The sequence below is a fragment of the Anarrhichthys ocellatus genome, unplaced genomic scaffold (genome assembly GCF_004355925.1).
Source record: "Anarrhichthys ocellatus isolate YVR2014 unplaced genomic scaffold, GSC_Weel_1.0 scaffold84, whole genome shotgun sequence".
Classification (NCBI taxonomy): Eukaryota; Metazoa; Chordata; class Actinopteri; order Perciformes; family Anarhichadidae; genus Anarrhichthys; species Anarrhichthys ocellatus.
The window spans coordinates 786,851-798,774 of record NW_022280114.1 but is presented as its reverse complement, the minus strand read 5'-3'; the positions used below and the strand labels follow the sequence as shown (position 1 = coordinate 798,774).

Genomic DNA, 11,924 nt, shown 5'->3' with positions numbered 1-11,924 from the left:
GGGTGGGGCGGGGGGGGTGGGGGGGGGGGGGGCCGCAGTTCCTGCTGAGGAGAAAAAGAGGAAAGAGAAACAGAAAAACACTTATCTGGAGCTGAATGAGAAGAGCTTGGCGGCTCTGGAGGATGCCGTAACTCTCTCATGCCTTGTCTTTCAAATGCAAGTGGAATTAGATTCGGTCAGCATCACGGTCTGCAGTCCTTTTGGATTTTTGTTCCCTCAAGTCATTTCCCTGTTAACCTAATAATATTTGGCGGAGAGTGATCATTCTAAGATTTGAAAAGACATGGTATTTTCACTTGTTATTTGTACATTTCTTTTTCTCCCCCAAATCCTTTTATATTTGCTGCTTATTCATTTCTCAGTGTTACGTAATTGAGTAAATGCCAGAATGCTGCACAAATTGTGGGTTAAGTGTATTCTACCTCCACCCTGTATATTTGTATATTTGTGTTGTTGGAATCAGGGCATTAAAATTTCACTGGGTCCTTTAATTTACATGTTCATCTTCAATCCAGTCAGTTAAAGTTGGAGTGAAAAATGTCAAAGTTTACGGTCTTGTTATTTTCTCTTCTGACGTTCCTCAGGTGGAGCTGGTGCGGTGGACGCAGAGCGTCGGCCTGACCCTGGTGAACAGAGACCTGACCTCCCTGCAGCTGAAGACTCCCTCCGGACAGATCATCTCCTTCTACATCCTGCAGATCTTCCCCTTCACCTCCGAGAGCAAAAGGATGGGCATCATCGTCAGGGTGTGGAAACTTGTATTAAACAATATGATGTGTGGAAGGTATCTGCCGTACCCATCATCACTGCGATGCTCTGTGCCCTCTGGTGTCTTTCAATACCTGGCCTCTAACATTAACATGCTGCACGATGATTGGTGTAGAAATATATTGTTCGTCTGTTTACATTCTCCCGCTGTGGCGCTCAGGAAAACGTACGAATTGTTATTTGTGATTTGATTCAGGAGGAGTCGACGGGAGACATCACTTTCTACATGAAGGGCGCGGATGTTGCCATGGCGAGCATCGTCCAGTACAACGACTGGTTGGAGGAGGAGGTACGAGCTGTGTAATCAATACTACATACTGAGGGTGCGTCTGCACAACACAGACGACATGGGAAGGACAGGAAAACTTCTTGTTGTTGAGGCTCAGATGTGTCAACATATTTACACTATTGTCGCACAACACAATGCTCAAAGACAATTAGGTGCTTCTAGTAGCTGTAGAACAAACTTTAAACTCTTTAAGTTTTGTTCAAACATTTTGTTCTTGGCTTAATCGGCCAGTTGGACCCTGCAGCCATGTGTCATCTTAAAGTGTCTTTTAGTAAAATCATCTTCATCTGCTCACTTGAGGCCCTCTGGATGAGAACATGAGAAAAACGAGAGAAGTGCACTCAGTAGAGTTCAGATCTCCCAAACAAAGAAGAGCTGATCTCACTCCTGGCTTCCTTACAGTCAAGATGACGGCAGAGATGCCCTAAAAACAGGGATGTATTCATCTAGTTTCGTGCCTTATTTTAGTGGATCATAACATATCGGGTATGAATTTAATCGGCAGATGCTCCGGTTCAAAATGAGAGTAAACTTTTCCATGGATGTCAGTTTTGGAGCCACAACAAAGGCCAAAACGTGACCTGCAATATACTAGGTAAAGGTCCAGCCGATTGCCAAAAATGCCTTTTTGGTTTGGTCAGTGACGGTATAAAAATAGGTTTTCCAAAAATTGTGAATCACCGTAACCACGAGAGATCCTCGAGCTTACAGTCAAAAATGAGCACAAAAAATGAAAGGGGACAATGTGTCCAGCAGTATGCAAGATTAGCCGTGGACAGACAGACACGCACACACTAATGCCTGGCGGAGGTGATGACAAACATGTAAATGGTTATGAAATGTGAAAGTATAATCGTATACGTTGTCACACATAGTGACATTTATTGCGCCTCAGTACCCTCCTGTAATCAGGACATTAATGGAGAGACGCGTCGGGCCGCGTCTACACCAGTCTGGTGGTCGAAGGTCTTGTGTGCATATGTTCATAATTATATTGGCATTATTGAGTCATTTAGCACTGGGGGGCAGCGTTTGATTTAATTAGTGACCTACATCAAGTTGAAGTAATTACCGTATGTCATATTCTTGAACAATGGTGTTCCAGATGTGGCTGTAATATCCCCCTCGTCAGATCAGCCGGCGCTACGGTTACTCTGCCTGTCAATAACCAATCAACGCCCCATCGGTGTTTCATATTAAAAATAAACCGCCATCCATCCCGTTGTTTTACTGTGCCCTCTGAATCTCACCAGAGGCTATTTTATTCACTATTGATTCCTTTGGTGTTGGTAACAATATGCCGCTATTGGCAGTACTGTACATGGTGTACTTATACAGCAGCCGCTCTAATAGAACGGATGAGCTGACCTAAGTTTGATTCATTTTCATCTTGGGCTAAAGACACAACGTTTATTTTAGATAACTAAAATCTTCAAATAAAGCTTTAGAAAAATGACCTGAAATGAAAAGTACAACATAATTTAAAAAAGTGTGTGTGTGTGAGTACACTTAATAACATTTACTGACATCTTCCTCTCCTGTGTGTCAGTGTGGGAACATGGCCAGAGAAGGCCTGAGGACGCTGGTGGTGGCTAAGAAGTCTCTGTCTGAGGAGCAGTATCAGGACTTTGAGGTATGGATGCACACTACTGGTTGGGAACTAGAGGTTGGTGTTGTACAGTACCAACGTTGGCAATGTGACACCTCTTGGGTTTAAGTCTACGATCATAGCTTAGTGTCTTCTTTTCAGCTCATTTTTATTTTGTTATTTCTCAGTTGCCTGCTCTGTTCCAGTCCCCTTCTTCAACCCACAATTCCTCATTTATTTTTTCCTCTCCACCTCCCTCTGTGTGTGCAGAACCGCTACAACCAGGCCAAGCTGAGCGTCCACGACCGAGGCCTGAAGGTCGCGGCCGTGGTGGAGAGCCTAGAGAGGGAGATGGAGCTTCTGTGTCTGACCGGCGTGGAAGACCAACTACAAGCAGACGTCAGGCCCACACTGGAGCTGCTGAGGAACGCTGGCATCAAGGTTAACACGGGAAATGAACACTTGTACCTGGTTGATGCTGGTGAATTCTGAAAATTCTTTTGGATATAAACAAATATAAACCCCGGACATGACAACAGTGATTTAGGGTTGTAATCAGATACACAACATGGAGGAAAATGCTAATCTTTGATTGCAAATAAATTGTATTTAATGCATCCATAAAACCTGCTCAATGCCACATCTTCAGTCAACTTGCATTTGTTTCCTCCTCAGATCTGGATGCTGACGGGGGACAAGCTTGAGACGGCCACGTGCATCGCCAAAAGCTCCCACTTGGTGTCCAGAACCCAGGACATCCACGTCTTCAAACCGGTATGCTTGCTGTGCTTTCCCTCTTTTCCCGGCGCTTTGTTGTGATCATAATGCGCCTACGTAATGGGACATGGAAAATACATAGCCTAAATGTCCTCGCGGTTAACTTGTCTTGTGTGGCTCTTGAGCAGATCTCGAGCAGAGGAGAGGCCCATCTGGAGCTCAACGCCTTCAGAAGGAAACATGACTGTGCTCTGGTCATCTCTGGAGACTCCTTAGAGGTACTACAACACAGCGCAGCGCACAGCGACAATTCCTTGCAGATGATGCTAAGGGTGCAGCCAAACACGCGATGAGAGAGAGAGAGAGAAAAAATGTACTTCTCAGCCAAAAATAATACTTTGGAGCTCAAACAAGGACTTGAGGATTTGAAGAGCGAAACGATTCACTAGATGTTGGTCATTTTCTTTTTACGAAGCAAAAGAATTGGAACTTTTGATACAAATTTGTAACATATATATGTATGTGTATATATGTATACGGAAGCCGTGAAGGGCAAGTGAGAAAAGCAAAATCCTGGTGAACCCATATTCTGGTCTAAATTGTTATCTCTTTGGTGTTTATGAATTATGAACAGGTGGAAAAAAGTTCTTTTTTCGTCTGTGAAAATAGGTGGAAGAAAAGTTTCATTTAAATTTTTTTGTCAGGATCAATTCTCTTTGTGTCTGTTGTTATACTCAAGTATCAATGTTTTCTTCCAGGTTAGTTTCAATGTCTCCATGCACTCTAAACAAGAGGTACATATATTGTGTGTTAGCTATAACACACATGTAAATTATGAAAAAACAAAATCACATGCCAAAACTTTTTTAAAATCTGTTTCACAAATGAAAAAACTAATTTAATCATCTTAGAAAGAATGTCACCTGTTCCTAAGTCATAAACACAAGAGAGAAAACAATAAAGACCAGACTTCCGTACTTTTACATTTCGTTGGAAAAGAAACACATTAGCGTTTTCATTTAAATGTTCTACTAGCTTTGACGGTGGCCTACAAGTCCAACTGATTAATACACTGAAATAAATAATGTAAACACATCCAGGACCTTCAGCATCCCACGAACTGAGCTTTGCGTCTCTGTCTGTCGTGTTGCAGGTGTGCTTGCGGTATTACGAGCACGAGTTCGTGGAGCTGGCGTGTCAGTGTCCGGCGGTGGTCTGCTGTCGCTGCTCCCCGACTCAGAAGGCCCAGATCGTCACGCTCCTCAAGCAGCACACAGCCAACAGAACCTGCGCCATAGGCGAGTGTTGACAGATGATGCGGCAGCGGCATTACGAGCCGGGAACGGCTGTTGGCACCGGTCCACAGACCGGCCTGGGAAAACTCTGCCGTGGAGGGGGATGAAAATGTCTGTGTAGATTAAGCTCAGTCCCTTAGGGAGCAAAATGCAGGACGGATTAATTAAATACAAAGTCCTGTTTTATACTGTGTTTGAAGATTGGGAGGTGAGTAAGTTTGTGCCTCAAAACTGTCCTTTTACTTGAACTGCCATATCCCAGTTGTGACTACGTAGCTGCACTAATGTTGATTAAGGTGCCAGAGAAAATATTTCTGTTTATCCACAAGATGGCAGTCAAAGCTCACCAAGAGAGGCACCCAGCAACGGCTGCTACTTTTAGAACCTCAAGCGTACTTTGTTAAATAAATGTGTTTGTTTGTTTTGTTGCAGGAGATGGAGGGAATGACGTCAGTATGATCCAGGCTGCAGACTGTGGTATCGGAATTGAAGGAAAGGTAAAAGTCTCAATAAACTACATAAACAGTTAATCCAGAGCTTTTCATTAAGACCTCAAGTGTTGTTCTGGATTAAGGTTTGTAACTTAATTCAGTCAGAGACTTCCTCTGACTGTCTTGAATAAACAAATAAAGCTCTCCGCTTCAAAACTGGTATCTTTCCCAGAACTGTGAAGGACTTCAGGGACACTAGAACAACCGTTAACAGCATAAAGAAATGTCTTATGATAACTGACAGCGCCCTTACTTTGAAACTCAAGTTACACATCCTGCATCTGCCTTTATTTTCAATTTTCAGGCTATTTATTAATTTCTTTAGAAGCAGATGGCACTTAAATACTTCAATGTTTTACAACCCAGCAGCAGCATTTGCATCTTTGTACTTATATGTGTGTGTGTGTGTGTGGACAGGAAGGGAAGCAGGCGTCTCTGGCCGCAGACTTCTCCATCACTCAGTTCAAGCACATCGGTCGGCTGCTCATGGTTCACGGCAGGAACAGCTACAAGCGCTCCGCTGCGTTGGGTCAGTTCGTCATGCACAGAGGCATGATCATCTCCACCATGCAGGTACAGCAACCATTAAACACAATGACGGAATATAGTTGTTGGGGCTTTTTAATAGTTGTTTGCTGACGTTTCGTTCTTGACGTCTGCTTTCAGTTAATGTTCTGATTTCCCTAAATAACTGACTTTATGACACCATTCTTGTGTTCTGTCCTCAGGCTGTCTTCTCCTCCATATTTTACTTTGCCTCTGTGCCCTTGTACCAGGGTTTCCTCATGGTTGGGTATGTACTGTCTCCTAATGAGTACTTAGTGTGTTAACTTCATCCACCACCGCACAGATGCACCCAGTGTAGCTAACTCGCTGGCTTTCTCTACGTTGCCTGTTTAGCATCGTAAAGTTTGTCATTACTTAAAAGTATAATACGTCACGCATTACCACGTCTAATAACGACCAGAACTATGCTATATATTTTGTTGAGCTGTTTACTTACATTATCCCAAATGTTTCCAGCACTTTCACAAACCAAATCTGTTTATTTGGTCGCCTGTGAATGGTGTCATTTTTCCCAATTTGTCATAAATTGACAATTGTAACACTTTGTAAAATTGATAAATAGACCTCTGCAGATAATAAAAACCTCCCGTGATATCACACTACTTAACGACGTCACCAAACCCTGTCGTTTATTATCGTTTTGATTGTTTGACCCCCGGCAGCAGAATATCGCATATTATGCGTTTTTAAATACTGCAGCGTTTGGACAGCTGAGATATTAAAAAGGTACAGATGTGTGGATGTTTATGATGATGTCAGCATGTACCTCATCTGCATCTCAACACCGCTTTGTGCCGCGCAGGTATGCCACCATATACACCATGTTCCCCGTGTTCTCCTTGGTTCTGGACCAGGATGTGAAGCCAGAGATGGCTCTGCTCTACCCAGAGCTTTATAAAGACCTCACCAAGGTACAGCGGCCCTTTTACATCCTTCAGCAGCTCATATCATGTGAACACGCAGTATGTTTCACTCATGGGTGTTGTTTCTCTCTTTCAGGGGCGTTCGTTATCTTTCAAGACTTTCCTCATTTGGGTGCTGATCAGTGTGTATCAAGGTAAGGCACACATACACACATTCTACAGGTTATACATACACACACACACACACACACACTCGTCGTTCAAAGGTTTTGTTACAGTCTGATGGATGAGAGCACTGCTCTACCTATTTGAATTGTCTGTCACGCTTTTAGTTTGTAGAAGGCCTTTTTACTAATAGAATGTGAAGGGTTTGCAAAGAAAAAAGGAAACTTGGCATCAAAATGCTTGCAGATTTAAATCGGAACAAGTTCCTGTTTTAGTGTGAAGTGCACAATAATGTTGCTTAAGCACCGTTGTGGTTCAACAAATTCAAAACAGAAAGGTATTTGGGAGGGAAAGTGGTTCCACCCGTATTCTCCTCTGGCATGTAACACTGTGGGGGACATCTGTACAGAATGACCAGTCAGCTGCTGTAGACTGTCAAAGCAACTCCTCAACCACCATTTCATCATGTCTACCGTGCCTTAATACCAGGGTCCCCGGGCCCCTCACAAACTCTCGCACAGTCAGTTTCTCAGTATCTTAGGTTTCCAACAGCCATCCGCCTCTACATGCGGGCTTTTGTCCGTCCAGTAAATCGATATTTCTGTAATCGCTAAGCCGTGCAGCGTGTGAGAAAGATCCATGTTCCTGCTGGAGCGTGACTTCCTGACAGCTCGATGCTTTTTAATTAAAGGCCAATGCCAGGTCTGTTTGGGGGGTGGGGGGGGAGGGAGCGGGAAAAAAAGAACCGTGAAGACGATATCAGAGGAACAACAGCAGAGGAGGAAAATATTTGGCGCCAATCTAGTTTTAATTTATTACAGTTTGACTCGCTGGAATGCGCCGCATGAAGACTGTGAAAAAGCAATCATGTGATCAGTTATAGGCTGTTGGGCTCAATTTGTGTTGTGTTATGACGATATGAAGGGCTATCAGGATACAGGAGGCGCCTGAAGATGAGTGAGTGTCTGGACGCTTGAAGATGTTAATCGGACGGAGACGCACCAGAGCACATTTTACTCTCACGAATAATGTTATTGAATCAGTCCTCGTCTCCAGACGCATTAATCCTTAACTCAACGCCCCAGTCAGCTGATTGTGGAGCAGATCTGAGAAAACAGTCTTAAGAGGGAAAGAATGTCTGAATCTGAAAACCTGAATCTGTCCCCCGGTAACGATTCGTTCCCTCCGGCACCACCAGGGGGCATCCTCATGTACGGCGCACTGGTGCTGTTTGAGTCTGAGTTCGTGCACGTGGTCGCCATCTCCTTCACAGCGCTCATCCTCACCGAGCTGCTGATGGTGGCGCTGACGATCCGCACCTGGCACTGTCTCATGGTGGTGGCCGAGTTCTTCAGCCTGGGCTGCTACCTGGCCTCGCTCGCCTTCCTCAACGAGTACTTTGGTAAGAATTACCATTGTTGTTTAGAATAGTTTGATGTGCCAGTTAAGATCAGGTTTTTGGCAAAACAGCTGTTAATTAAGTTGTTATCCAACAATCTGCAGATTTTGTTTTCTTTCTAAATTAATCCATTTTTTGACATTTTTTCGATATAAAATTTAACAAAACAGAAAAATGCTGATTACAAATATCCCAGAACCCAAGAGGAAGTATTCAAATCTCTTGTTTTGTCCATTCATGAAGTTCAGTTCAACCATCACATGTGACGAATAAAAATCAATAAATTCTCACATTTGAGAAGCTGGAATGATTAAATGGTTATTAAGATAGTTGCTAATTAAAGGGAAAGTTTGGATTTTGTGAAGTGGGGTTGTATGAGGTACTTCAGTCAGTGTATTACTAGATGACAGTCGGCACAGCCCCAGTTTAGAGTAACAGACAGGAAGTACCAGCACAAGAGCAAAGTAATACTGCTGTGGACGGGGCAGCAGCAACGCATGTTTTACACACTTAAACAAATCATTATCATTTTAAGTGTACGTGATATTTATATTTTCACGGCTTTGCCTCGCCGTCAGACGGCCTGTTCTGACGGGAGAACTGAAGTCGTTATCTATGCTCTCTTCAAAACCGCTAGACTCATTTGACAAAAACACTCATTTAACACAGGATTTCCTGGAATACAGCTGCCTCGGTCGGTCAGTTAGTTTGTGTTATTGTGTGAATTTGGTGTTTTTAAAGGGTTAGTTCACAATAACACAAACTAACTGACCGACTGAGTCGGTAGACCAGGAACTCCCGTGTTCTGTCAAAGGAGTCTCTAGTGGCTTTGAAGAGAGCATGGCCAAAGGGCTGTCTGTCATCAAGGTAAAGCTGTACAAATATTCTTTATACAGCATACACTTAAAACTATGTTCTTTTTTTAGTTGTCTAAAATACTTTCTCTGTCCACAGCAGTGCGTTGCTTTGCTCCCGTAGCTCCTACAAACCCCACTTCAACACAACCCAAACCATCCCCTTTCATTTCCCCGTCGATCAGTTTCAGATCTACTTCTGTGGAGCACGCCGCTCCGTCTTCCTCCTAGTGAGCTCACAACACAGTGTAGGATAACTGTACTGTTTGGTTTGAGTCCAGTATTGAGCGGACCGATCACTTCAAGGGGCCTCAGTCGTCTTGGCTGCACCTTGTGTGTGTTGATCTTGATGTGACACTCCCTGACACCCAAGTGTTTGTGCAGCAGTTCAGCCCTCAGCTCTGCTTTTATGGCTTCCCCCCCTTTTCTCTCTCTTTCTGTCCCTCTCTGTGTCTCTGTCCACTGCTGACCTGTGTGCCGCCCTCACTCTGTTTCTGCTGCATTTCTTTTGCTTCTGTGTGTCGGCGACAGGCATAGGCAGGGTGTCCTTTGGAGCTTTCCTTGGTAGGTGTGCAGCCTGTAAAATGTGTCTCCTCGTTCCCTCATCACCGTCCCTCTGCATTTGTCGTGTCTGTGTGTTCTGGTTGATGTTTGACTGTGTCATCATTTTGCCTATTTCGCTTGTGTCATTCCCCTGTTTAGTTTTCATGTTTAGTGCTGTGACAGCATGTTGTGATTGGATTCAACGCATCAAGACCGTCGTCTGATTTCTGACTTTCCAAGCAACCGTTCATGTTGCTTTTCACCGCTTGTGCCGACTCTTTCGTTGCTCGATTGAATTCCTGTGCAATCATGAACGCAATACTAAGACGCGTGTACTCGAGCTGTTTTCTCTTCCGTTTGCTCCCTCAGACTTGTCGTTCATCACCACCTGGCCTTTCCTGTGGAAGGTGTCCGCCATCACGCTGGTCAGCTGTCTGCCTCTCTACATAATCAAATACCTGAAGCGCAAGTTCTCCCCACCGAGCTACTCCAAACTATCCTCATGAGCCCAACTTGGATCACTAGGATTACGTTTGTTTTGTAGTTTCGTAGTGCATCTTTCCGCTTTCAGCACTTTTTACTTTACCTTTTTCTTTATTTTACTCACTGATCCTCAGCGATGGATAGGTAAGGAACCACTGGCACAATCGCACATGGAGAGAAATGAATCTTGTTCTTTGGATTATATCACTGAGACTTGGGATTACTTGAAAACAAAAATGGAGCACATGAAAACAACAACTATAAAAGGATGGATTTAACCAACAGAAGGGCGACATGGTGCCAGCGACTGCACTTCCAACTTGACCCCAGTCTGTCGGGAAAAAGGGTCAAACTGCCTTCTTTTTTGTTTTTAAAGCATTTTAAACAAATCGGCTTCAAATGTCATTTTATACAGGTCTGATGCATTTCTTTCATTGTTTAGATTTTTGTATGTCGAGTTTAGAAATTTTTTTAAGTGTTCTTTTTTTATTCCAGGTATTATATTAATTACAGTGGCTGCGTCTTTGAGCGGAGTTAAGTTGCTGTAAGGGATTAAGAAGAAATCATTTATGTGAATGTTTTCCTGCGTTCCTGTAAATGCATAAAGCCTTTACATGCAGCTTCCTGCTGTCAATGTAAAACCTCACTGCGCTTAACTTCTTCAAATAAGAACATTTACGATAACATTCACACGGAAAAATGCTGATAGGTCTCGCTTCGGACCTCAAACGTTCCACGCGTTACGCCCTTTACGTTTTTAAGACGGCGAATGACATCATCAATCCTCATCCCCGTAGTATGAAAACCAGCACTCCATCGCGGCGTTCAACGTCGTGTCGTCGGCATATTTGGCCTTGATAACACTGCTACATCTGCGATGTCTGTCGGGGGCCCCCGGTCCTCCTGTCGGGAGCCCCCCGGTCCTCCTGTCGGACGCGGCAGCTAGCTTTGTGCCTCATTATGATGTCTGTTAATGTGCTGAAGCTTTTGTTATGGTCACCTCTGCAGCCAGACCTGAACTTCCAGGAGCATGACAGTGTTTTTTGGGGAAGGTTAAACGTACTTAAAAAAAGTGACAACGAAGGAGCCTGAATCACAGATGGCTGTTTATTTTTAGGCCTTTATCGACAATAAGACTCCCTCTGGGTTTCTGTAGCGGACTTTGACATTCAGCTCTTTTATTTAAGGAGGAATGAGTTTTATCATTCACTCCACATACTGGAGGTGTTGGTGGAAGAAGATGGTTTGACTATATATGCGGTCCAGTAAACAGGATGCAGTCTAGCTATGTTTGTAGGTTGTCATCTCTTTGTGAATCCTAACTGAGTTAAGCTCAGGTTGATCATTCCTAAACATCGCTGTATTATTTAGTCCAAATCGGGGCAACCATACTGTAAAATGTAGCTACGCTGTGAGGATAAATGACCAGATGTGGTTACATGGGTTGAGAGCGACTGCGACACTTTAATGCAAATTGCGTTTGTTTTTTTTAATTTCTTATTTACGGTCTTATGAGGAGCATTTCCAAATGTTGATTCCTGTGTTTTCTGTTGAGATCTTTGTTCTGTGTATGTGATGTTGTATAAACTTTGCTTTCCATTCCCAACTACGATTTCCAACAGTCTGTCTGTTATTTATAGTATTGTTATTGTTATTGATGAATAATAAAAGGAGACGAAAGATGCCAAGAAGTTTTCCTTTTTCTCTTCCTAACAGACACTCAAAGACAGGATTTATTCTGCGTGGTGTTCATCATGTGGCCACTAGATGGAGATAGAGACTGAACCCTGAGGAGGATGTGACGGAGCAGGACAGGCTCGGTATTATTGACCTTTTAGAGAGATTGATCAAAGTTTAGTTCATTAAAATACAACTGCTCTGCTGAGATTGTTAATCCCACAT

General features: G+C 43.5%; 1 protein-coding gene across 5 annotated transcripts in view; it reads left to right on the top strand.

Moving 5' to 3' along the window:
- Positions 1 to 11,706, top strand: part of atp9b (ATPase phospholipid transporting 9B) — a 44,563-nt gene extending 32,857 nt beyond the window's left edge. For 4 of the 5 annotated variants that reach the window (XM_031874681.1, XM_031874685.1, XM_031874683.1 and 1 more), the window contains 15 exons: positions 585 to 746; positions 965 to 1,057; positions 2,607 to 2,690; positions 2,916 to 3,086; positions 3,321 to 3,419; positions 3,551 to 3,640; positions 4,516 to 4,660; positions 5,090 to 5,154; positions 5,566 to 5,721; positions 5,877 to 5,941; positions 6,518 to 6,626; positions 6,715 to 6,772; positions 7,942 to 8,145; positions 9,528 to 9,560; positions 9,909 to 11,706. In XM_031874681.1, the coding sequence (XP_031730541.1) occupies positions 585 to 746; positions 965 to 1,057; positions 2,607 to 2,690; positions 2,916 to 3,086; positions 3,321 to 3,419; positions 3,551 to 3,640; positions 4,516 to 4,660; positions 5,090 to 5,154; positions 5,566 to 5,721; positions 5,877 to 5,941; positions 6,518 to 6,626; positions 6,715 to 6,772; positions 7,942 to 8,145; positions 9,528 to 9,560; positions 9,909 to 10,045 (1,671 nt within the window). In that variant the 3' untranslated portion in view covers positions 10,046 to 11,706. The remainder of the gene's footprint in view (positions 1 to 584; positions 747 to 964; positions 1,058 to 2,606; positions 2,691 to 2,915; positions 3,087 to 3,320; positions 3,420 to 3,550; positions 3,641 to 4,515; positions 4,661 to 5,089; positions 5,155 to 5,565; positions 5,722 to 5,876; positions 5,942 to 6,517; positions 6,627 to 6,714; positions 6,773 to 7,941; positions 8,146 to 9,527; positions 9,561 to 9,908) is intronic. The other variant, XM_031874682.1, reaches the window with a different exon arrangement.
- The last annotated feature ends 218 nt before the right edge of the window (positions 11,707 to 11,924 follow it).